Source organism: Neltuma alba, unplaced genomic scaffold (assembly GCF_004799145.2).
Source record: "Neltuma alba isolate B1F8T4 unplaced genomic scaffold, ASM479914v2 tig00011988_pilon, whole genome shotgun sequence".
Classification (NCBI taxonomy): domain Eukaryota; kingdom Viridiplantae; phylum Streptophyta; class Magnoliopsida; order Fabales; family Fabaceae; genus Neltuma; species Neltuma alba.
The window spans coordinates 327569-353591 of record NW_021636561.1 but is presented as its reverse complement, the minus strand read 5'-3'; the positions used below and the strand labels follow the sequence as shown (position 1 = coordinate 353591).

Sequence of the window (26023 nt, the reverse complement as noted above, 5' to 3'; positions counted from 1 at the left end):
AATAATTAGGTCTTATATTAATGACCAAAGGAGTATATGAATAAATTAAAAACTTTATATACATGTTTTGTTTTAAAATTTGCTTCTTCAATATTGTACTAGCAACTTGTTTGATATGAAATTTTTTTAGCTCCGTTAAATAACAACCTGTTTTACTCCCGTATAAATTATTTTAGAATTTATCACCTTTTGTAAATTAAAATTTTAGACAACAAAAGTTATACTCTTTTCCTTATTATTCTGCATACAAAAGATATAAACAGTTTGTTTTATTTTAAAATATAAACTACTTTTTCGATTTAAAAATTTGTTATTTTCATACGTACAAAAAAAATATAAATTGATTATCATATACATATGAAAAGGGTTAATACAATGTTTTTTTTTTTTTGGCCGGAGTAACGTTAATACAATATTCCTCATTTTTTTAAAATGTTATTTCCTATATCTTAATAAGTATTTGAATCATTTTGCCCCTTAAAACCAATATATATGATTTTCAATTATGCGGACCAAGCCACTGCCACGGGAAAAAAAAAAATTATAGAATCCAAGACCAAAATAAAAATAAATTATAAGGACTAAAAAGTGTATTGATCCCAAAAAAAATTATTTTATTTTAAACTTGTTACTCTATGTGAGAATATATATAAACAATAACTTCTCTACCAAAAAATATATATATATATATAAACAATAACTTATCTTTTTGTTTTTAGAGAAAAAAAACAATAACTCGCCTTTACTTTCACATAAATCATTTCACAATTTGATAACAGAGACCATGCACAAAGTGACAAATTCTAAAATGAAGTTGGACTCCTTTTATGTAATTGTAATTAGAGATATATATATATATATATATATAACTTTTAGCGATTATATTCCTCTTATATATCATTGCTTTTACTGTTTAAGAATAACCCCAATGTAATTTACACAAAACAGAAAGGAGAAAGAAAAAGAATAAGATTGATGGTTGCGAGTAAAAATCAATCAAGTATCGATATATTAGTGCGTCGACGTCGGATCCGAATCACTCATCGTTGTCTTCAGCTTCGTCGTGGTTGAAAGGTAGTGGCACAGACTTGAAAGCTCTGAACTTTCCCACGTTGTTCAAATGCTCATTCTCCACTCTGCAATTTTGAATTGCAGCAATTCACTCGCTGCTTAGTCATCTTAAGAAAAATTTGGATAACTCCAAACGACTATTCTCTTTCTTACCTGAAGAAGCTCCACATGCCCCGCCGAATGATCTCTAGACTCGCTATTATGCTAACCATTGCTTGTTTATGCAGGAAGTTAACCTCAAAATCCAATACTGTCTCCAACCACGCAAATCTCAGCAAGATATTCAGCACCTGCAATGGTAGAATTTGTCAGCAATTCCAAAAATGTAAAATGCTTTCAAAGAACATTGAAATCATTTCAAATTCTGCTTGAAGATTTCTATGTTAATTTTCATACCATGGCTGCGAAATAGACGCTTTTATGAGGCATTATGAGTTTGTCTCTTAACCAGCGATTGTTGGAATTCTTTTGCAGTAGGCCCCAGTCTATGACAATGTCCCAATATGTAGAAAAGATTGCTGCACATATTGAGAACACCCAAGCAAGCACATACCAACTGATTCCCAAGGCTGATTCATACTGTATTCAGGCTGTTCGCTAAGGTTCAAATCAGCTATTTTGTCTGTTCAAAAAGGTACAAGACTTCTGCTTATAAGTTTCTTTGATTTCTTGTTTGGAGGTCAACAAAATCCGAGAATTCGGCCTTATTCTATCTCTTACAAGCCCTGACTAGAATGGCATGAAGTGTTAGAGATGAGAGACTTGGTACCTGAAGACAACGACACCAGTACGGAATCACAGCAACAATGAAGGAAAATGTTCTGAATATGCTGTTTGAGTTGCAAGTGTTCTGTCTTTGCTTGAAATCTCCCCAACCGTAATAACAAATGTAGAACTCTAAATTTCTCAGAGCTTGCACCTGAATGCGCAGAAAAGAAATGAAATGGGGTTTGTAGAGTGCTTAGGCACTATGATATCATTTTTATGTCTCACGAACCTGGCTAGTGAATTGATCCGCCAAAAAGAAATCGGGAAGTCTGACCTAAGGAACATTGGCAATCGCATAATAAGTTGGATTTCCAAAAAAGAACGGAGTTCAGTTAGCAGCTTGTTTCGCCATATTCTTTACGTTGTAGAGAGGAGCGTAGATGCAATGGAACAGCCATGTGAGAAAGAAAAGCTGGCTTGAACGATACATGATGTTGAATGGGCATGATATAATGGCAATGACAATCTGCAAAGGAAGAAATGAATTCATAATATAATTTTGGAAGCTAAGCGAAGATCCAATGAATTCTGTGAAAGTTTAATTATCTTACAAGAACCAAGATCAGAGGAATAAGTTCTGTGAAGCCTTTGTAGTCTTTTGTGTTTGGATCCATTTCCATGTCAAGGTTTGCAAGCACACTGGCTAGTGCCAATGTTGCAAGGACAAAAGCTAGGAGAAGAACATCAAGGTAGCTCAACTCAGATCCTTTCTTGAAACCAAAAATGAATGGCTGATTCACTCTATATCGTCTTCAGAGGCATATATTGGCAGCATACATAAGCATGTGTAGAACTATGAATCCAAATAAACTGCAAGAAATGTTGTTTCCATGGTAAAGAATACTTGTATGGTTTTTATTAAAAAAAAAAAAATTATTAGTGAGGTTTTCAAATAAAATATCGCCAAATAGTATTTTGAATAATAAGGTTACCTATAGAGAGGAAACATGGTTTCCATGTATTGAGTACTCCCTGGATGATTCATAATTTTTTGGACATGGATGATCAGAGTGAGTGCTAAAACTAGTGCTGCTGTGCAGCCAGCCAAAAAACCTGAAAACTTGAACGACCGAAAATGTCAGGGGAAGCATATCAAAGACTAAATATGTACTTGTGCTGAAAATTTTGGACTATAGTAAATCTTGTTTCTTACCGTTGTTTAATGGTTATTGTTATGTCTATGCTCTAGTCTAGTTTTGGTTAGAAGTTTGGCAATTTCTATTGACATGCATTGGATTATGATGAAGTTGGATTTTATGGTTTTTCATTCCCTATAGAAGTCACACCTCATCAGAGCTACCGAGGTAGGAGTTGTCAACCATTTTCACATAAGCTTCAGCTGCATTTCTTGATGTAATCTGCAATGTATAGTGAAAGAAGTTGAGGGACAAGATAAATTTCCTGGGTTGCGTTCTGTTCCAACTTGTAGTTTTAGAGAGGTGAGAGTACCTTATCGTATTTCTTCATTATCTTTGAAAATGCCAATGTGTTCAGAAAGCTATTTAATTAAAAAGGACACAAGTTAAGAAGAAATATGAAGGAAACTGCTTGGCGAAGTTAAAGAAAAAATTGCCCGTGGATATAACCTGTAGTTCTTTAGAAGTCGAAGCTTTTGGTAGAATTCAATGAAAGCTCGTTTGAGTTGTTCTTCAACTGTCTTCAAATTCTTTCTGTTGAATTTTAGCTCAATTAGTGTAGAGTGATTGAGGAGGACTTTATTTCATCATCTTTGTTTTCATGGAGTCCATCTGGTTGACCATTACGTTTGCTGTTTCTCAGTGATCGTCTCCATGGCCATGGAACCCTTCCTGCTTAGGAAGTTAAGAAGACTAAATCAGCTAAGTAAACTTCCGTGACTGTGCTGCAAGCTCTAAGATGATCAATCCGACAAATAGATGCTGGTGTTATCATGACTAGCAATTTTGCTAAGATCGGATTGGACCATATAGTTTAAGTTGAGAATCAGCAAACTAGGCCCTTGTCTAGTCCGGTGATTTCTCAAAGTCATGATTTAAGAACCGATAAAATTAGAATAGAACTGATAAAAAAATGTTATTTTCCATATATAAATTTAATCATATTTAATTCAATCATAGCAGGATTTGAAAACATTGTTAGTTAGCGGGTCAATAATTTTACATATTCAATGAGTGTGTAGGCTATGAAATACTTGAAGACTTAGAATGACAGATTGCTTGTTATAAACTTCTCAAACCAAGATGAAGAAAAAGCTTACCGTGCAATTAGACCTCTCTGGGTGTAGAAGATGCCAATGCGGCTGCTGAAGTAGCAACATCTGAGGCAAGATGAGTCATCTCCACAGAGCTATCGAACCATTGAGGGGGTTTCTCAACTTGTACCCTGAAAGCAATCAAAGCTTCCATTTGCTTATTTAACATGGCAGCTTCCTTCATCACTTCTTCCACTTTAGACCTATAAAACTCGTCCACTCTGTTGAACTCATCATCTAGCCTCTTGAAGTATATGAACTCAAGTTCTCCACCTTCTTCTGCAGCTATCAGAAAAGCAGTTTGGTAGCTTGCAGATCCGTCTAGCTGCACTGAGCTCACCATAATGGGTTGGCTCTCAATATCTTGTTCATTGGGATTGTTGGAATGGTGGGGTTGTCTCTGAATGAGTCCACTGAAAGCCCGATAGAGTGTTAGCTTTTCTCTTAGGCCTCTTCGACTTGCAGGTGGCTTGGTTCTCTGCTTGTAGCGTTGAACATCTTTCAGAAGGGTCTTCAAGTAATTATAATTCATGTATGCTTCCTTCCATTCTGGCACCATTTGTGCTTCAAATTCTCTCCCAAACTTCATTTTTTGTCCTTTCTAAGCAACACAAACTATTTGATATTTAGTAATAATAATTTACCGGCTCTTGCAGAAAACAGATTGAGCACGGGAAGTAGATTAAGAATGGAAAGGCAATATTAATTGATCAAATTGGAAAGCCCTGTGAAGAAAGCTTCTGAAAGGAAGATTATTTATATGAATATTGAATAGCTTCACACACCGAAAAATAAGACTTTCATATTTGCAAGTTGAAAGTTCAGATAGAGGAGCTGTCACAGTACTGAAAGCAACGAGAATATCTTCAAATCAGCTAATGAGAGGTAAAAGTCGTGTTTGATATAGTAAAGGATAAAAGGAAAAGTTCTACTCTAGTTTTCGTGTTGTTAGTTTCTTTCTACACACGATATTCCAGTAATTTTCACTTGGTTCTCTGGTTTAATATTTACTTCCAGTCCTAATTATAAAAACTAGTTGACTCATTTGAGAAAATTAAGAAAAGAAGCTAAGTTAGTTGTTTGTAATAACTATGTATTATCTTTCTTAAATATCCTTGCTAATCAAGTGTATGGCTATAACTATTATTGTTAAAGGACTACCTAAAAAAAATACATAAATATGAGAGACAAAGTAGATTAGAATTTTATATTAGAACCAAAATAAAAATCAAACAAGGTCTTATATTAAGAACCATAGGTATATGTTATTCCTCCTGTCCTTAATATAAACTTAATTATTAAGTTAATCTTGGTCCAAAATGTAGATTATTTCTCATATTTATCAGTTTTCTTGAATTATTCCTATTGATATTCTCTCAACTATAATTAAATAAGAGAAGGAAGATGGATATTAAGAAAGAAAAACATGTCATATTTTCTTATAACTAATTAACTTATTTAATTTTTTTTAATCTAATCAAACGAATTAAATAGATTTTATATTAAAAATCGATCGAGTATATATTTGAATTAAACTCCTCAACTCCGATCGGTGGCAATGCTCAAAGTTTGGCTCTCTGCTTTCCAGGCCCGGGCATGCATGAAAATGAATTAGGCATGCAAAAAAGTCAGTAATTTTGTTTTCTTTCCTACTAAAAAAGTCAGTGACCTAAAAATACGATTCGAAGTGTTTATAAGTCCAACTCCATGATTTTTGCATTGGAGATATCTAAAATTTGATTAAAGATGTAAAAATATAATATTTTAACTTGAAATGAATTACTCATGCAAATCCATTGATTTTGAAAATAATTTAGACAATCTGACCAAAAAAGAAAATTTAGACAAGAAAAAAAAGATTTAATCAGTTAGAAATTTAATATAATGGAAATTAATCGATTAATGTAATTTATGTTAATTAATTTCAAGCTTTAGTAAAATGTTTATATTTAATGAAATATTTTTAATGAGATTAAAATTTAAGTAAAACATAGGTCCTGAAAATAGAAAGAAAAAATTTACATAATTTTAGTATAATTCTTTTTTGCCAGCATATTACTCTAAAAATTATTAAATTGACTGCCCACATTCACAAAAAACTATAGAAAAGTTATAATAAGGTCTCAAAAAAATAATTATTAAAAATTTTAATAACAAACAAGTAACTGAAACTAGTTATCATTTTTTATTTTAAAATTTATTATTACAAACTGTTCGATTATTACAAAAGTTTTTGTAAATATGTTGGGAGCTTATTACAATTCTGTCAAAAACTGTACACATTGAGGTGCCTTTTTTTTTTTTTTTCCCCTCTTCCAAAAGAAGTTTGAAAAGAAGAAGGAAGACCTTTACAGTTGACATTACATCAGGTCCCAAAAAATCATTACGCGCAAACTCCCCAGAACACAGTGAGGCATCGCACTATGCTATATGCACCTGGGCGCGTCGATGGTGATCCGAATCACTCATCCTTGTCGTCAGCTTCGTCGTAATTGAAAGGCAGGGGCACAGACTTGATTTATTATTACAAACTGTTCGTTATTACAAAAGTTTTTGTAAATATGTTGGGAGCTTTTTACAATTCTGTCAAAAACTGTGCACATTGAGGTGCGTTTTTTTTTTTTCCCCAAAAAGAAGTTTGAAAAGAAGAAGGAAGACCTTTACAGTTGACATTACATCAGGTCCCAAAAAATCATTACGCGCAAACTCCCCAGAACACAGTGAGGCATTCGCACTATGCTATCTGCACGTGGGCGCGTCGATGGTGGATCCGAATCACTCATCCTTGTCGTCAGCTTCGTCGTAATTGAAAGGCAGGGGCACAGACTTGAAAGCTCTGAACTTGCCCACATTGTTCAAATGCTCATTCTCCACTCTGCAATTTTGAATTGCAGCAATTCACTGCTTAGTCATTTTAACTTCAACAAAATTGGCTTTTTACTCCAAACAATTGCTCTCCTTCATACCTGAAGAAGTTCCATATGCCCCGACGTATGATCTCTAGACTCGCAATAATGCTAATCATTGCTTGTTTATGCAGGAAGTTAACCTTGAAATCCAATACTGTCTGCAACCACGCAAATCTCAACAAGATATTCAGCACCTGCAATGGTAGAATTTGTCAGCGATTCCCAAGCATTACGATGCATAGATGAAGCAAAAATTATTTTGAATTCTTTATGAAGATTTCTATGTTAATTTTCATACCATGGCTGTGAAATACACGCTTCTATGAGGTATTATAAGCTTGTCTCTTAACCAGCGATTATTGGATTTCTTTTGCAGGAGGCCCCAGTCTATGACAAGGTCCCAATATGTAGAAGCGATTGCCGCAGATATTGAGAACACCCAAGCAAGCACCTTCCAACTGATTCCTATATCAAAGCTGTAAGCTGTTCTAAGGCAAACAGCTGCTATTGTGAGGAAGCATTTGACCGCATTATATCCTTGCATTGCATCTTTCTCTTCAAAGAATCGCCTGAGGCACTACTCGGAAAATGACAAATATTATTTGGGAGCTATGAAGCATAAATATTGGCATTGCAACACAACACAATTTAAAGAATTTGGTTGTGATTTGATTTGTTGCACTGTGCCCATTCCACGACCAAAACAGAGTCTTTGCTAACTACTTTGAAGGTCCCAAAAAACATGAAATTCTGCTTTATTCCATCTCTTAAAAGTTCTAATTAGCATGGTATGAAGTGTTCGAGATGCGAGAGTCGGTACCTGAAGAAAACGACACCAATATGGAATGACAGCAACAATGAAGGAAAATGTTCTGAATATGCTACTTGAGTTGCAAGTGTTTTGTCTATGCCTGAAATCTCCCCAGCCGTAGTAGCAAATGTAGAACTCTAAACTTCTTAGAGCTTGCACCTGGATGCACGAGAAGAAATCAAATGGGATATGTAAAGTGCTACGGCGCTATGATATCATTCTTACTTCTAACATATAACGAACCTGGCTAGTGAATTGATCCGCCAAAAAGAAATCTGGGAGTGTGACCTAAGGAACATTGGAAATGGCATAGGTTGGATTTCCCGAGAAGAATATAGAGTTCAATTACCAGGTGTCTTTGCTAATTTAGTGTTCTTCCATATCTTTTACCTTGTAGAGAGGGGCACAGATACAGTGGAATAGGCATGTGAGAAAGAAAAGTCGGCTTGAACGGTACATGATGTTGAATGGGCATGATAAAGTGGCAATCACAATCTGGGGAGGAAGAAATGAAGTCATCATGTAAGCTTGGAAGCTAAATGAAGATGCAACGAATTCTGTGGAAGTATATATGTCTTACAAGAACCAAGAGCAGAGGAATAAGTTCAGTGAAGGCTTTGTAATCTTTTGTGTTTGGATCCATCTCCATGTCAAGGTTCGCTAGGACACCGGCTAGTGCCAATGCTGCAAGCACAAAAGCTAGGAGGAGAACATCAAGATCACTCAACTCAGATCCTTGCTTGAAACCAAAAATGAATGACTGATTCACTCTGTATCGCCTCCAGAAGTATATATTAGCAGCATACGTAAGCATGTGTAGAACTATGAATCCAAACAAACTGCAGGAAATGTTTTTTACATGGTAATGCATACGTGTAAGTTTTTGTTCATTGGATTAAGCTATGAGCTCCACGTTGTATTTTGTACAAGGTTACCTGTAAAGAGGAAACATGGTTTCCATGTACTGAGTACTCCCTGGGTGATTCATAATTTTGCGAGCATGGATGATCAGAGCGAGTGCTAAAACTAGCGCTGCTGTGCAGCCAGCCAAAAAACCTGAAAGTTTGAACAGCAGAGAATGGCAGGGGAAAGTTACGAAAGATTATATATGTACTTGTGCTGAAGATTTTTGAACTACAGTAAATCTTGATTCTTACCCGTGGAAAAAGTTATTCTATGTCTTGCTCTAGTTGGTTTTGGTCTGAGAAGGTTCAATCCATTAGTACGATTGGAGTTGGAGAAGTGCTTAATGAATGTTCTCTCCACCCTCTCCATAAGTCTTGTGACCTGTATAGGAATGTCAAGCAATCATAACTCGTAAGGAGGTTAGAAATTTGCTAATTGCTATTGACATGCTCTAGAATATGATGATATTGAGTTTTATGATTTTCCTTCCCTGTAAAAGTCACACCTCGTCAGAGCTACCGAGGTAGGAGTTGTCAACCATGCTCACGTAAGCTTTTGCTGCCCATCTTGATGTAATCTACATCATATAGTGTAACAAGGTGAGGTGCTAGTGCTAATTAAACTTTCCTTGGTTGTCTTCTGTGCCAGCTTATAGTAGAAAGGTTGAGGAGTACCTTATCATATTTCTTCATTATCTTTGAAAATGCCAATGTGTTCAGAAAGCTGCTTAGTTAACAAATACACAAATAATTATGAAGAAGAAATATGAAAGAAAGCATACTTGGCAAATTTACAAAAAAGAATGCGAGCAGATATAACCTGTAGTTCTTTAGAAGTCGAAGCTTTTGATAGAATTCGATAAAAGCCTGTTTGAGTTGTTCTTCAACTTTCTTCAAATTCTTTCTGTTGAATTGTAGCTCTGTTTGTGTAGTGTAATTGAGGAGGTTTTTAATGGTCGAGCGAGGAGTCTCAAGGGTGTTGTTCAGTCGAACATGATTAAGGACTTCCACAGGAGCTGGTTGGGTACCCCTGCTATCTTTTTCCTTGTCTGTCTGAAACTTTTGGCCATTAAGTTGAATTTGATCATCTTTGCTCTCAGAGTCATCTGGTTGACCATGACCTAGGCTGTCCTCATTTATTGTCTCCATGGCCTTGGAAACTCTTCCTATTTAGGAAGTTGAAGAAGATCGAATGAGTTAAGTAACCTTCCATGACTGTTCTGCAAGCTATAAGATGATCAAGCCTGCGAATAGATGCTGGCTCTTCTCATAACTAGCAATGTTACTAAAATCGGATTGGACCAATTACTTTAAGTAGAAAATCCAGCACACTAGACCCTAGTCTTGTCCAATGGTTTCTGAAAGGCAAGGGTTAAGACCAGTCATGAATTGATAAATCGTCTTATATTTTTTTATGATGTATTTAATTTAATTATAGCCCTCACTACAATCGAACCAGTAATCTTTGAGCCAGCAGCTACTAATCTGATTTCGAAAACATTGTTAGCTAGTATGTCACTAAATTTTATGAATTCAGTGCACCTATAGGCTATAGCACTTGAAGACATGGATGGATAGCGAGTTATATGGAACCAAGATGTATCAAAGCTTACCGTGCAATTTAGTCCCTCTGGGTGTAGAAGATGATAATGCAGCTGCTGAATTAGCTACATCTGAAGCAAGATGAGTCATCTCTACAGAGCTATTGAAGCAGTGAGAGGGTTTCTCAACTTTTATGCGGAAAGCAATCAAAGCTTCCATTTGCTTATTTAGCGTAGCAGCTTCCTTCATCACCTCTTCTACTTTAGACCTATAAAAGTTGTCCACTTTGTTAAACTCATCATCCAGCCTCTTAAAGTATATCATCTCAAATTCTCCACCTTCTTCTGCAGCCATTAGAAAGGTAGTTTGATAGCTTTCAGATCCATCTCGTTGCACTGAGTTCACCATAATGGGTTGGCTCTCAATATCATGTTCATGAGGATCGATCGTATGCTGGGGATGTCTCTGAATGAGACCACTGAAGGCCCTGTACAGTGTTAGCTTTCTCTTTAGGCCTCTTGGAGTTGCAGGTGGTGGCTTGGTTCTCTGCTTATAGCGTTGGACATCTTTCAAAAGGGTCTTCAAGTAATTATAATCCATGTATGCTTCCTTCCATTCCGGCACCATTTGTGCTTCAAATTCTTTCCCAAACTTCATTCTTGGCCTTTGCAAGCAATGCAAACTATTTGATATCTGATAATGATTCCCTGGCTCTTGCAGAAAACAGAGTGAGTACAGGAATTAGAGTTAGAACGGAAAAGGAAATATTGGATGATCAAACTGACAAGCCCCGTGAAGAAAGTTCCTGAAAGGAAGATCTGCTTATATGAATAGCTTCATCGGAGTAACAGGAGGAAGATTCTTTCAGATCATGTTTGCAAGTTGAATGTTTCTGCCATAGGATAGAAAGCGAATAAGCGATGAACAGATTTTCAGATCCAATAAGAGGTAAAAGGTGAGTCTGGTATGGCGGAAAGATAAAAAAGAAAACTTCTGCTTATGTGCCAACGTGGGCCATACGATTTCATATTATCACTAATGTCTCCTAAAGCAATAATATTAAAATAATTTTGCAATAGTAACCACAAAGAAATTGTTATCAAAATCATAACCTGAACAGCATTGTAACTTAGATCATTTTGATGGATTTTTAATTTTATATTTGTATTTAGTGTAAGCATGATCTTATAAGATTCTTGAGCTAAAAATTTTCCCAATCCATATAGTGCTGTATGGCAGAGAGAGTTTTGTCCTTGTGTTGTTTGGTTCTTGCGTGATTCCCGGAAACAGAAATTCTTCATTTCATGAATAAAGTAAGTAGGACACTGTCTGGAAGGAGCCATCATTGACAAATTGACAAGGTGGCTCCAATAAATAGGAAAAAGTCCACTATTGGGGACCACGGTTGAGCATCTTTTCTGCATTAATGAGAGGAATTGATTGAATCTGAAAATTATTAGCTCATATATCATTAAATCTAGTCACTGAGAATAACAATCTAAATCCAGAATGTTTATCTGCATTTATACAAGAACATAAAGTTCACCTGAGTTGCTGAGTAATTCTTTTAAATTAGAAGGGCTGGTATTAACCTCCTGAGATTACATTGCAGGTGAGATCGAATCTGCAACATTCTTTTTACAGAAAAATTTTTATGCTACTAAACTACAAGGTCACTGAGGAGTGGCTGAGTAATTCCCACTATCTCTCCTGGAAGAGAAAAGGTTTTAGTAGGTGGAGTAGTTTATCCAACACATTGCTTGGGATACTTTCAATAGACTTTTGCTTTGTGTCAAATTAAAAAAACCACAAGAAAGCTTAGTTCTGAACTACTACACCAGTGCTGAATTGGAAATTGTTATTTATTATAAAGGATGGGTGGCATCAGCAAAAATCGCCGCGAGGGAAAAGTTGAAGATTTGTAGCTCCTAATTAATGCTGATAACAAATAAATAGGTTATCCATGGGTTAACACGTCCACACCCAAAAAAAAAAAAATCTTTGGTTATCACTCATTAAGATTTTTTTTAAAATAAAAATGAGGTAATTTTTCAAAAGACCAAATCAAAATACCAAGTGTCGAGTTAAAAATTTTATTACTAGCTGCCTTTTGATCTAAATGTAAGATTGATTTTATAATGTAAAATGAACATATTACAGATTGAATCTTATATTTAAAATCAAAAATAGTATTTATTATGTTTCCACTAGAAATCAATGAAGTGGGTTTGAGAGTTTAGGATAAAATGGAATGGGATAATCATTCAAGTGACATTAAATAAAATTATTAGAATCAACAATTTGTTAATTTAGAAGAGCAAATTTAAATTAGGCTAAAAACATAAGTTTCACGTATCCTTTGGAAAATAATCACTGTAAATGTAATCTAGGCAGAAATACCAAACACGTATAATTATGCTGTTGATTTTTATACGATATCAAGATTATTGGTTAGTGGGTTTTAATTAGCAAGAAAGACAAATTAAATTTATTATTATTTTTTTTAAAATAATGCTTAAGACATTTTTCTTGTTATACTTGGACATTTTTTGTTTACAGTTAGAGCTAAATATTTTATTCCAAAAGAGCCGTGCAGCAAAGAAACAGATCAAGTCACATCGTCAATTAAAATATCTCTGCATCATTGCAGCCTCTAATGTGAGTTTAAAAACTTATGCTTAATGTTATAAGCTTTTTCTTAAAAAAATCATGAAAAAGGAATTAAGTTTAATTTTTGGGAAAATCGTTGTCTGATCTCAAAGAAGAATTGTATTTACCAAAAAAATTCTATAATAAGCAAATAAAAATTTTTAGAACAGAAAACGACAATAAAATTTATGCCGATTCACTCGTTAATAGTTAATGAGACTTTTTTAATAATTATATTTTGAGTTGATATAATTTTTTGTCAGTCAAACTTACTCTTATTTTAATTTTGATTCCTCAAGTTTTAAATGTTCAGTTTTAGTCTTCAAATTTTTTTCATTTAAAATACTGGTTCTTATAATTTAATAAAAATTCGAGTTATTTTGCATCTTAAATGATCAAAACCTATGATTTGAAATTTGATGAACTAAAATCATAATTTCTGTAAATTGGAGGACCAAATATTATATTAGTCCTTATATATATATTTTTAAGAATTTCATTGTATTTCCCCTTAATTTTTTTCCGCCCATTGTCACATGCTTGTTGTTGCCACTTATTATTAAACGGTCAAATTGTGGGCATCAGATTAGTAAATTCCCATTTAAATTTATTTAAATATTTTGATCGGAAAAATGTTTGTTATTTTTCGAAAAAATCAAAATTTTAAACATCCTAAAATACAAATTCAACGCCCTACTCGTTGATCCATAGGTGCCTTACTACCATCTCCCAAGTCCCAATTGGAGGCTTTTTGAGTTGGCAAAAAAAAAAAAAACTGGATGCTTTTTGCTGTATTCCATATTTTGCGGAGCGCGCGCGAGCGTTTGGGGGATTGTGACCCTTCCGTGATCTCTCGTGATAATTCTGCGCCGCTGATGTCGCGGATTACTCGTCCTCGCTTTCAGCTTCGTCGTAGTTGAAAGGAAGGGGCACGGAGTTGAAAGCCCGGTACTTGCCCACGTTGTTCAAATGCTCATTCTCCACTCTGGAATTTTGAATTGTGGCAACCCACTGATCATTCATTTCAACTTCAAAAAAATCGGATTAATCCAAAGCATTAAGCTTTTTCAGTTTTTCTTACCTGAAGAAGTTCCACATGCCCCGACGTATGATCTCTAGGCTCGCGATAATGCTAATCATTGCTTCTCTATGCAGAAAGGAAAACCTGATACCCAATACTGTCTGTAACCACGCAAATCTCAAGATGATATTTACCACCTGTTCAATTCGAATTTGTTATGAATTCCCAGTTCCCACATATGCCCAGAAGAAAAATTCAAAATCTGCTTGAAGGTTTCTTTGTTAGTTTCTTACCATGGCTGCGAAATATACGTTTTTCTGAGTTAGAATGAGTTTGTCTCTTAACCAGCGATTCTTGGAATTTCTTTGCAGGAGGCCCCAGTCGATGGCTAGGTCCCAATATGTAGAAAAGATTGCTGCAGATAGTGAGAACACCCAGGCAAGCAGCTTCCAACTGATTGCTTTATTGAGGCTGTAAGCTGTTCGGATGCAAACAGCTGCTAGTGTGAGGAAGTATTTTACCGCATTATATCCTTGCTTTGCATCTTTCTCTTCCAAGAGTCGCCTGAGGCACTGAGAGGAGAAAGGGGAAGATCATTTTGGGAGATACGGCGTGTGATTACGTCCTGAGAATTCTGATAGAAGGAAATTGAAAGTTTTCCTATGTGATCTGATGTTTTGTCTGTTCAAATGTTTCTCTCTCTAAAAAGTGTCTTTGCTTCCTATTTTGGAAGTCAAATTCAAATCCACAGCAAAACCAGGCTCTTTGGCCTTATTCTGTGTCTTTTAAGTTTCAACTGGCATCACATGAAGTGTCTGTCACTGAGAGGGAGAGGGAGAGTTGGTACCTGAAGAAAGCGACACAGGTATGGAATCGCGGCAACAATGAAGGAAAATGTTTTGAATATGGAGTTAGAGTAGCAAGTGTTTCGTCTGTACTTGAAATCTCCCCAAACGTAGTAGCAAATGTAGAACTCTAAACTCCTGAGGGCTTGCACCTGGATGCACAAAATGAATGAAATGGAATATATAAAGTGTAAGAAACTATGATACTATCATGTTTGTTTTTCACGAACCTGGCTAGTAAGTTGATCTGCCAAGAAGAAATCTGAGAATGTGACCTAGGGACCATTGGAAATAACAGGTTAGATTTCCAAGAAATATAGGGTTAAATTAGCGGGAACCTTTGCTAATTTATGTCTTCCACTATATTCTTTACCTTGTAGAGAGGAGCACAAATGCAGTGAAATAGGCATGTGAGGAAGAAAAGCCGGCTTGAACGATATAAGATGTTGAATGGGCATGATAAAATGGCAATCACTACCTGCAGAGGAAGAAATCAACTCATAATGTAAGTTTACAAGCTAAAAGAAGATCTAATGAATTCTATGAAAGTGTAGTAGTCGTACAAGAACCAAGATCAGAGGAACAAGTTCAGTGAAGAGTTTGTATGGTTTTGTCTTTGGATCCATCTCCATGTCAAGGTTTGCAAGCACACTGGCCAGTGCCATTATTGCGAGGACAAAAGCCAGGAGGAGGACATCAAGGTACTTCAACTCAGAGCCTTCCTTGAAACCAAATATGAACGAGTGGTTCACTCTGTACCTCCTCCAGAAGTATATATTAGCAGCATACATAAGCATGTGAAGAACTATGAATCCAAACAAACTGCAGAAAATGTTTTTAGCATGGTTAAGCATATGTATGAGATTTCGTTCACTGGATGAGGCTGAGTTTCTGAAAGAAAATTTCAGCAGAATACAGTTTCAATGAAAAGATCACCTATAAAGTGGAAACATGGTTTCCATGTATTTGGTACTTCCTGGGCGATTCATAATCTTGCGAGCATCAATGATCAGACAAAGTGCTATGACTAGGGCTGCTGTGCAGCCAGCATAAAAACCTGAAAATCCAAAAAGCAGAAAAGTCAGGGGAATGAAATCAAAAGCCAAAAATGTACTTATTCTGAAAATTTCTGAATTATAGTAAACCATGGTTCTTACCCACAGAAAATGTTATTCCATGTCTTGCTCTTTTTGGTTTGGGTTGGAGGAGGTTCAATCCATTGTTACGATTTGAGTTGGAAAAGTGCTTGATGAATGTTTTTTCCACCCTCTCCATAAGCCTAGTGACCTGTGCAGAAAAGTTGAGCAATTGTAAGGAAGTTAGAAGTCTGCTGATTCATGTCGACTAGCTTTGAAGAATGTTAATGTTGTGCTCTACGGCTTTCTTTTCCCTTTAAAAGCCTCACCTCCTCAGAGCTTCCAAGGTAGGAGTTGTCAACCATGCTCATGTAAGCTTTTGCTGCCCTCCTTGATGTGATCTGAAGTGTAAAGTTAAAGGGAGTGGGAGGCTAATTAAATAAATTTCCTGTGTTGCCTTCTCTGCCAGTTTCTAGTTCTAGAAAGGTGAATGGTACCTTATCATATTTCTTCATTATCTTTGAAAATGCCAATGTGTTTAGGAAGCTGTTTAATTAACAAGCGCACAGGTTAAGAAGAACATGAAGGAAATTGTTTGTTGAAGGGAAAAAAAGATAGAAAAATGCCGGTGTCTACAACCTGTAGTTCTTTAGAAGTCGAAGCTTTCGGTAGAATTCAATAAAAGCTTGTTTAAGTTGTCCTTCAACCTTTTTCAAATTTTTGCTGCTGAATTCTTGCTCCGGTGGTGTAGAGTAATTGAGGACGCTTCTTATAGTTGAACGAGGAGTTTCAAGAGTGCTGTTCAACTGAACATGATCAAGGACTTCCAGAGGAGCTGGCTTGGTACTCGTGATATTCTTTGACTCCTCTGTTTGAAACTTCTGGTTATTTAGTTGAATTGTGTCATCCTTATTCTCCCTAGAATTATCTGATAGAGCATGATGGCTGCTGTCCTCTTTGATTGCCTCCATGGCCACGGAAAAAGTTCCTATTTTTGAAAGCGAAGATGATTAAACCAGTAAGTAAACTTCCATGGCAATTCTAGAAGCTCAAGTAATCTATAAGATGATCAAACCAATGAATGGATTCTATCTTCTATCTCTACCTTGCATGTCAAAAATCTACAAATTTAATGCATCAATAGACTATAAAATTTAGAAAGAAAGATTGTAAATTATTGTGAAACCAAGATGTGAAAACGCTTACGGTGCAATTTGGCCCCTTTAGGTGTCGAAGCTGATAATGCTGCTGCTGAAGCTGCAACATCTGAAGCAAGATTAGTCATCGCTACAGAGCTATTGATCCATTCGGTGGGTTTCTCAACTTTTATCCGGAAAGCAATCAAAGCTTCCATTTGTTTGTTTAACATAGCAGCTTCCTTCATCACCTCTTCTACTTTGGACCTATAGAACTTGTCCACTTTGTTAAACTCATCATCTAGCCTCCTGAAAAATACCAACTCATATTCTCCACCTTCTTCTGCAGTCATCAGAAAAGTAGTTTGATAGCTCTCAGATCCATCTTGGCGCACTGAGTTTACCATAATGGCTTGGCTCTCAACATCCTGCTCAGTGGGGCTGATGGAATTGTGGGGTTGTCTCTGAATGAGCCCGCTGAAAGTCCTGTAGAGTGTTAGCTTTCGCTTTAGGCTTCTTGGAGGTTCATGTGGCGTATCTTTCTGCTTGAAGCGCTGGACAGTTTTCAAAAGGGCCTTCAGATAATTATAATCCATGTATGCTTCCTTCCATTCTGGTACAATCTGTGCTCCAAATTCTTTCCCAAACTTCATTTTTGGCCTTCAAAGCAAAACAAACTACCTCATATCCGATGTGAGCAGGAACGAAGTTTAGGGTGGAGAGGAAATATTGAATGATCGAGAACTATAAAGCCCTGTGGAGAAAGTTTCTGAAATGAATGTTATTTATATGCATATTTCTTAGACCACTTAGATTAATTTATTTTCATATTCTCAGTGCAAGTATCATCTTATGAGTCTTTAGGATAAACTTTTCCTAAACAACAGGGCGGCATGATAGGATAGATTCGTCCTTGTGTTTTTTTCATCTTGCAGATTCTATGAAACAAATTTTCTAGTATAGTTAATGAGTATGACAGATTAAATCCAGAAACTTGTCTGCATTTATTTATGAAACATATGATATACCTGAGTTTGAGTAGTTATTCTTATCTCTCTTGTGGCACAGGAAGTTTTGATTTATTGTAACATTGTTTGTGATATCTTCAATGAATTTACACATTGTGCCAAATTCAGGAACCACCAAAAAGCTCTTGATTCTGATAGCTAACAGCCAATTCGTGGGATAAAATAGAGAAAATTCTTTATTTATTTCTCATTTAGATTCTTCATGTTTTCAGCAAAAATCAAAGGCGTTAATAAATATAAAACTAACTTTTAACTTTAGTACAATAAATGATTTTTCTCAGGTAATGCTTCCTGTAACAACAGTGCTTTTATATGGTTGTCAAAGAATTTTATAAACTGTTATCTTCTACATTTGGACAACAAAAAGCCTCGGTTCATTAAGTGGGGTTGGGTTCGTGTGTGTGTGTGTGTTGTGTTTAAACTATTTAGGTTGGAAAAATGTTGAGCACAGAAATCAAATCAGTCATATGAGTCAGTATAAAATTGATGTACCTTGGCTTTTATAAGATTTTATTCCCTTCAATCTCTTCGTTTATCGATTGGACATTACGTCCAGACTCAAATTTAATTATTACAGACTTCATATAAATTTGAAATAATTTTTATTAATAAATCATTATTTTTTCCGAAAATATCTTGTTTTATAAAGCATCAAATCACTCCAAAAATAAACACCTTATAAAATACTAGAAGAGAGGGAGTATCTCTTGCGTCTGGCATATGGACAAGAAATTCCTTATTCCATTTCTGTAGGAATCCATAGCCTTCAAATTCTTTCATATCTTTTTTCAGTTTTTTTTTTGGCAAAAAACCTTTTTTCCAGATAATGGAAAGTTACTGGTCATGGAAAGATATATTGTTAAAATCTGCCTCATTGAAAAGCCTCCAAAGCTTTTAAAATGATGGCTATTTTAGTCATTTGCATTTTGTTTATCTCTATTTCTTTTTTATTTTTATCATAGCAAACATTATTTAAGTTTTTTTTTTTTGGCCAATGCAAATACTATTTAAGTTGAAGATATCAAGATTTCGTTTACTTCAATGTTAAATAATAGTGACAGGAAAACAAACACGCTATTCATGAGATAAATTTTAAATTATATTTAATCTTCATTAATTTTGGACTATATACAAATAGCTTTTATAATTTTTGAGACTTTATAATAAACTTCTCCAAATTCTCATATTTATACAGATAATTCTTATACCATTACTTTGGTATATTACTTATATGCGCATAGTTTAAAGTTCAGAAAAATTATCTACATATCAACAAAAGTTTGAGAGATTATATGCATGAAAAAATAAATTGTTGAAGGGCTATATAATTGGTAGCCGAGAATTATATGCACAGGCTTAAAAACTTTTATTTAGAGATTTAATTTTTATTAAGTTTCAACGACTAAGGAGATTAAGGTCAAGAAAGACTAAGGAGATTATTTATATAAAATTCAAAGTTGATGAGAATTTTGTGTCGTTTAATTTAAGGTAAGGTAGAAAAGGTCTTCGTTTGAATTTTTTTTCAAAAAAAAAAATTCCATTTAATTAGGGAAAGCATTGCTTAGGCTCTAACCTAGCCCTTGATATATAAGGACTTACATTTTTTTATTTACTTTTTAAAATATGAAATTACAATATGCATATAAATTAGAATATCAATTCATGTTTCAATTTTTTTTTTAAGAATATGAAATAAATTAGGCAACAATATTAAAATGTTAGGAAAAAAAAACCAATGAATTAGGTCCCACTAAAATTTCATCTTAATGACCCAAATTTGCAGGCGACAAGCCATAACTGTCATAATAGAAGTATTTCTTTTCGTAATAAAGCAAATAGCATTGTACTGTCATTAATCCTCAGTATAAAAATTACTTAACCAATTTAAATAAATTAAATAAATTAGTCAATTATAACAAATATAACAATTTTTCTAAAATATCTGTATATCACATTATATATTAATTTATAAGTTAGATAAATTAGTTTTAAAAAATAATATATTTATACATATATGAAGAACATAGCAATTTAAATGTTATATTTAGAATTAAATTCAACTCCAACTAGCTCCTATATGAAGAACATGAGGGGATATTATTTACCGATTTTAGAATAATGTCATTTCTTGTAAATTTTATACTATAATATTGAATCTCACTTCTTTAAGTGGGCCTAAAAAGAATTGGGCCAGTAGCAATACCCTGTACAGGAGGAAACACTAGGCATCACGCTTGTGTTCCTGTTATAAAACAATTACCATTTCTGCTGGCAACCAGAACAAGCTTTCAAAATTCAGTGAGTCTGAGATTGCAATTGAAACTGGTATGACACTATACTAAACACATTGATTGGGAAAAGAAAAAAAAAATTAATCAATAAGAATGAAAACCTTTCTCGAAGCCTTGAGCTCCGACCTTTTTTTTTTTTTTTTGGCCTCCGAAGCCTTAAGCTCCAACCTTTTTTCTTTTTTTTACTTCTTTCTTTCTTTCATTCTCCCTTCCTTCCGTTTTCCTACAAAACTCGTGTATATGAACCTGAGCATTGAAGCCAGTGATCCAGATTCCTCAACTCAGCATCTAAAAAACTTTCAAAGGAATGCTGCAGTTCTGAGATTCCTCTTACTGTTGGTTGGGATGAATGGTATTTTTCTAGATTTCATAGCCCTTACCAATGGCACTTCATTAGTGGAGTTATGAGGACCTAGCAAGTCATCACAATTTGTTCCCCCACATAGACACTCTTGAGGGTTCGCGTAGAAGTAGTCTTCCTCCTTTGGCTTGTCTGGAATAACTACACGGCGAATCGGTTGTCCCATCCTCGTCTCGTGAGCTTGTCGGACAGCGCTGACAAACTCATTCCATGGAAGTGTGCCATTATGATGCATATCAATCAATCCTACGAGCTTTTTCCGATCCAATAGGATGGTTTTTTTGAAACCCGAATACCTGCAGGCGAAGTAGAGAGATGTGCGCTCAAATTTTCAGAAAGGAAGATTTGTACATCAAACCATTTGCAATATGGGGTAGCAAACGCTTACCTGCGATGACCTTCCACGAGTTTTGCCATGTTACCATAATAGGTAGGAATAAAGGTATTGCTAGCTACCGAAACCATAAAATCCAGAGCTGCCATCTGTGATGAATGATTCTGGAACTGCCGCAATTCATCACGATCTAGCAAAGTTTCCTTTTTCACCTAAGATAAAAAAGGATCAAAGTCAGACATTTGATTTAGACAGGGTCAACTAATCATAAAGAGCCTATATCAGTTTGCCATCCAAGTGGCGACAAAAACAACCAGAAGGGCATCAAATATCTAAAAAGTATCAAATCAGATATACGATATGGATATTTGTTATATAAAATGTAAAAGTAAACTTATTTTAGGCAGAAAGCCCTTAATCAAGGAGTGAAGCAATAGTTTCTTCTTCACTGCATGCAAAATCAAATATACACACGAATAGGAAAAATAAAAGAACTGAATAATATGAACTCACGATTCGTGGAAATGAAGCTCTCAGTTGTGCAAGTCTACGTTCACTGCCATAAATATCACCAGCTGCAATATAGATCTGCGAGTCATTGCCAATACCCAAAGCTTCCAAAACTAGGGCCACCTCCTCCGGCGTCAAAGGACAGAGACCCTCTAATCTCCTCTCTTCAGACACTATCTCCTTCTCCCTCCACCAAGGGAAAGCATACCTGAAAGACAAGAGCAAAATTAACATCTCGTGTCAAAGACATTTCTTTATATATCAGCTCATCGCAATAACCTTGATTACTATGATTTCTTAAAACTATAAGTGTGTCAAAATATGACATATTCAGCATCTCATATGATTGTGAATAAATATAACAACTCGTCTCCAACTAGAAGGTGCCGCCTCCATCAACACCAAGAGAACAGAATCTAGCAATGCCCAATTCTATATCAGCTTAAACTTGTTCTGAATATACAAGAAAACTCAAGGCACAATAAAGATTCCAGAAAATTAGTACTTCAACTATATGATAGAGAACACAAATGATATTCCTCTTGCTTGATCAGTGTGTCATCTGGAAACCATGAAATAGAAAGTAATTTTCTCAGCTAATTACAAGAGCACTCACTATACACACTAAAACATGAAACATAATAGACCTCATCCGCTTGAGTTCTTCAGCTTCTTCTTCAGTGCAACCATGAGTACAGCCTGAGAAAGCCAACATGTCCATCTCATATCTCAGATGCAGAGCCACAAAAGGTCCTCTCTCTTGAAGCATCCTAATCAATTTGCGCCCTAAGCTCTCAATTTGAGGAGTGAATTTGAGGGCCTGGAAATTGACACGACACCTAAGCCTCTGTAGATCAAGTGGGAGACCATTGTTTGCTAGTCGAGCATCTGTTTTGTTAAAATGTAACACCTTATGCTTCCCAAGAAGTGGCAGAATCTGCATAGTGGAGGCAATACCTTTGAATCAAGCTCAACAGGCAACAAGTGTGGAAAAAACCAAGTGAAAAACAAAATTGTCTCTACAGTTACACTCAACTAAGTGCTTGAAACCTACTTTGGCTGTAGCTATATCAGAAGTAAGCCATCTGGAAATCATTAAAATACTTATAATATCGAGCAACCATCTCTTAAAGGAAACACACTAAACCTATAACAATTGAATTGAAAAGGCCTCCATTAGGGGCATTTGTAATTTACCTTATCATCACTTAATAGCCTAAATTAAATGATAGTTACAATATTTACAATAATAACAACCCTAAGACCACTTCCTTTCACAATAAAAAACAATTTAGATGAAGTTGCCCTCTCGAAAATAAGCACAAAAATATCATGGCCTTCCCCTAGACGGACATATTAAAAAGCCAGAAAGTCCCAAAACAATAAATTTGAAGACATGAAAGTAAAGGTAAAGAATCATTAATCAATCATGTTATCAAACTCATACTGCTGCAAAAGAAAATGGTTAATTTATGCATAATATGAGGTTCTGGCTCAGAAATAAAAAATAAACAGACCTGTTCCAAGTAATATTTTTCGTTTGACCAGCTAACAGGAGGCATCTCGAGGGTGGTATTGCCATATTTTTTACCAAACCTTTTGGGCACTCTTTTTACTATTCGAACTTCATCTCTTAGAGAATCAATGAAATGTCTCACATCAAATATGTCCTCAAAATTACTGCAAAAGCAAAGCTACATACTTCAAAATGACGATGCAATCAGAGTAGAGGGCAGAAGAAGTTCACAAAACAAAGGATGAACCTAGGATCTGCCCAGAAGGATGTCTTATCAAGCTCTGGAACAACCAATGTGAGATTCAAAAATCGAGCAACAGTGACCATATCGCAGATCTGAAAAGTCAAATCTGCCAAATAAGCATTTATTTCAACATATAATACCAAAAATAAACTATCGAGTACAAACCGCTGCACGCATTTGATTCAAACCCCCATTGCAGGATACTCTCAAGAAACCATTACTTTTATAATTTCCTGCAATATTGCAATCACAAGAATTTAGCATCTATCAGAATGAGTAAGAGAAGAAAAATACATCATATAACCAGCATAAGCCTATTTATTACCCATCTGAAATAAGTTTTCTTTAAATTAGTTATCTCCATTCGAACTATCCTATTAACAACTACAAGGATTATGCGGCAGGATTTTCACTGAAGCCCATCTGACCAAGCATAAAGAAGATGTGATTTTCCTTTGGCACTTAGGCAAATGTCAAATATTTATATCAGAGACAGAACTCAGAAGCAAACGGCATCACATGAGTTTCAAATGAAATAGTACTGAAAAAATGATGCAGAAGAGAAACACCTAAGAAATGAAGAATTAGAGATAGAAATTGTTAGTACCATTGGGCAATAGTACCTTCACCCGATCCTACTAAAAAGTCAACACGCAAAATTATCCTGCATGCACATAGACCTATTTCATAAAACATATCTCTATTAGAGTCTTTTTAGCTAATCCTGAAGTCCCCCCGGGGGCCGCCCCGGGGGGGTTTGTTTAGAAAAAGGGGCCAAAACATCAGTAGAAGACAGATCTAGCTTGGCAAGCAGCCCTTAAAATGTTGGCAAATAGTCAACCAACTAACATTGACAAAAATAATTCAATAAGATTGTCTCCATGTTTGAAATTTTTAGGAAATCAAGTCATAAAAACAAGTTGATCCCCTAGGAAAAGAATAGCATGAAAACATGTGCCATACAAAATTCCAAAACTTTCCCATTTCTAACCTCGTGTGCAACCATTCATGCTCCTAGATGGTACAAGACCCCTAAATGTGCTCCACGACAAGCTTTGAAGCAAAAAATCACATTTTTTTCCCGATAGAATTACCAATGCAACAACATTTCGAATCTGATTTCAGCAGAGAAATCACTACAATCTATCAAGATGAATAAAACGAATTTCTCGGCTCATTAAATGTCCCCCAACTCCCCAAAGCTGCAATGTACTTATCATCCATAATCAAAGCAAACAAGAGAAGATGAGCAATAAGTCAGGAAACTAACTTGCGGGGAGAAGAGGGGGAGGAGAATGAACTATCACATTTTCTGCTTGGGAAGGAATCTGAACTTGAGCTGTGTTATGTATTCGACTAGTAATCCCAGAAATAAAATGTGAATTCCATAGTTCAGTAACTGTCACTAGCTGAACCAGACATGTCCAAAGCACAATGCTTGAGCAGACGCGAATGAACCAAATCCGCAAACGGGTCCTCGGAATCACAGGAGCCGGAAGCTTGTCGTACTTCACCTGCATACCCTCCGATCTACCATCCATATTCCCACTGCAATCGTCATTGCCGCTTCATTGAACCTCAACTTTCATAGAGTCTCCAACAATCCCACATTCGACAAATCAGTAAGCCACATCAAAAAAGGGAAGAAAAAAATTATACATTATTAAAAAAACCCATGAACACAGTACATAGTGAATCTGTAACCCCATGAGAAGCGTTACCTCAGGCACAAAAGTTGCAATTAAGTGAATCAGACAGTGCCGCAGTGAAGAAAACTGAATCCAGAATTGAATCTGAAGCAGATGCACCAGGCCGATATTTTTAGCCGATTGCTTCACAGAATCTGAACCTCTTCAAGAATCAATACGAAAAAAACCCTAAACAAGAAGAGAGGGAACACGAAACAAGACGATCCAGGAATCTGAAAAATGAAGAAATTTCAACAACCAAACGCAACGGCCTCGTGCATTTAAGCATTTTATTCCCTTCTCCAGGAAAAACTTCCTTTCCTTCCCTCTCTCTCTCTCTTTACACCCCGATATTAACACCAATCTCAACGGACAATCCCCTTATCTTTCTTTCAGAAAATTATTCTCTTTTTTCCTCCCGGGGATCTTCATGCTCCGAAAATTTATAGATGTGACCACGTGATTATTAGCCGGAAATTTCTGGTTAAGAAAAATATTACTCGTATTTATGCTCGGATCAACTAAAAACCAGAGGAACAGAAAACCTATACATACACCCTATATATGTATACATGCATAATTAATGCCGTCGTTATATGAATAATTATAATAAATGATCAAGAAAACACAAAATGTCAAGGAAAATATATAACCATGGTACGATGAAGCTTGTTACACAGTTTGGTTTTCCTTACAATGCTAATTGCTAACCAGGGACTTTGTTGAACTCGAGTGTATATAGGCTCTTCAAAGAATTCATGAGTTATATTTGGTGGTATATATAGGTGCATCCTTACTTAATATACCAATTTTGATAAATTAAAGAAACTGGGTTAATTCTTATTGAATTTTGATTTTAGTCATGCACTTTTAAATCATTGATTTTGATCTGTATAATATACTACTTTCGATTTTTAATATAAGACTTTGTTTGACTTTTATTTTGATCTGAAATATAAGAACCTAGTTCACTGCGTCTCCAATATTTATGTTTTTTCTCAAGATAGTCCTTCTAACAATGGTAGTTCTAACCAATACACTTGATTAATAAGGATATTTTAGGAAATACAACACATATTTATTACAAA

The 26023-nt window shown here is 35.4% G+C and overlaps 3 protein-coding genes and 1 pseudogene across 9 annotated transcripts; all 4 read right to left on the bottom strand.

The window, feature by feature from the left end:
* Positions 1–1036: 1036 nt before the first annotated feature.
* LOC114720503 (phosphate transporter PHO1 homolog 3-like) lies at positions 1037–4658 on the bottom strand (annotated as a pseudogene).
* A 1864-nt stretch (positions 4659–6522) lies between these two features.
* On the bottom strand, positions 6523–11193 carry LOC114720541 (phosphate transporter PHO1 homolog 3-like). 4 transcript variants are annotated; one of them, XM_028906189.1, is made up of 14 exons: positions 10308–10893; positions 9515–9860; positions 9370–9418; positions 9201–9272; positions 8947–9076; positions 8725–8845; positions 8370–8628; positions 8180–8284; positions 8033–8077; positions 7799–7948; positions 7277–7555; positions 7036–7172; positions 6854–6944; positions 6523–6539 (listed from the first exon to the last, which is right to left on the bottom strand). In XM_028906189.1, the coding sequence occupies exons 1-14, from the start codon at positions 10891–10893 to the stop codon at positions 6531–6533; spliced, it is 2379 nt and encodes a 792-aa protein (XP_028762022.1). In that variant the 3' UTR covers positions 6523–6530. The 4 variants fall into 4 exon arrangements, with proteins under 4 accessions (XP_028762022.1, XP_028762021.1, XP_028762024.1 ...); XM_028906188.1 differs by lacking the exon at positions 6523–6539 and having other exon boundaries at positions 6701–6944; XM_028906191.1 differs by lacking the exon at positions 6523–6539 and having other exon boundaries at positions 6845–6944; positions 9515–10052; positions 10308–10422.
* A 2577-nt stretch (positions 11194–13770) lies between these two features.
* Positions 13771–17948, bottom strand: LOC114720573 (phosphate transporter PHO1 homolog 3). 4 transcript variants are annotated; one of them, XM_028906232.1, is made up of 13 exons: positions 17028–17948; positions 16467–16815; positions 16325–16373; positions 16157–16228; positions 15909–16038; positions 15688–15808; positions 15315–15573; positions 15125–15229; positions 14982–15026; positions 14754–14903; positions 14200–14478; positions 13967–14103; positions 13771–13870 (listed from the first exon to the last, which is right to left on the bottom strand). In XM_028906232.1, the coding sequence occupies exons 1-13, from the start codon at positions 17614–17616 to the stop codon at positions 13771–13773; spliced, it is 2385 nt and encodes a 794-aa protein (XP_028762065.1). In that variant the 5' UTR covers positions 17617–17948. The 4 variants fall into 4 exon arrangements, with proteins under 4 accessions (XP_028762065.1, XP_028762066.1, XP_028762067.1 ...); XM_028906233.1 differs by having other exon boundaries at positions 17034–17948; XM_028906234.1 differs by having other exon boundaries at positions 16467–16811; positions 17072–17948.
* A 2254-nt stretch (positions 17949–20202) lies between these two features.
* Positions 20203–25423, bottom strand: LOC114720532 (rhamnogalacturonan I rhamnosyltransferase 1). The gene is made up of 9 exons (XM_028906172.1): positions 24969–25423; positions 24518–24841; positions 23413–23480; positions 23251–23339; positions 23005–23167; positions 22135–22424; positions 21491–21695; positions 21032–21189; positions 20203–20939 (listed from the first exon to the last, which is right to left on the bottom strand). The coding sequence occupies exons 2-9, from the start codon at positions 24786–24788 to the stop codon at positions 20582–20584; spliced, it is 1602 nt and encodes a 533-aa protein (XP_028762005.1). The 5' UTR covers positions 24789–24841; positions 24969–25423; the 3' UTR covers positions 20203–20581.
* Positions 25424–26023: the final 600 nt, after the last annotated feature.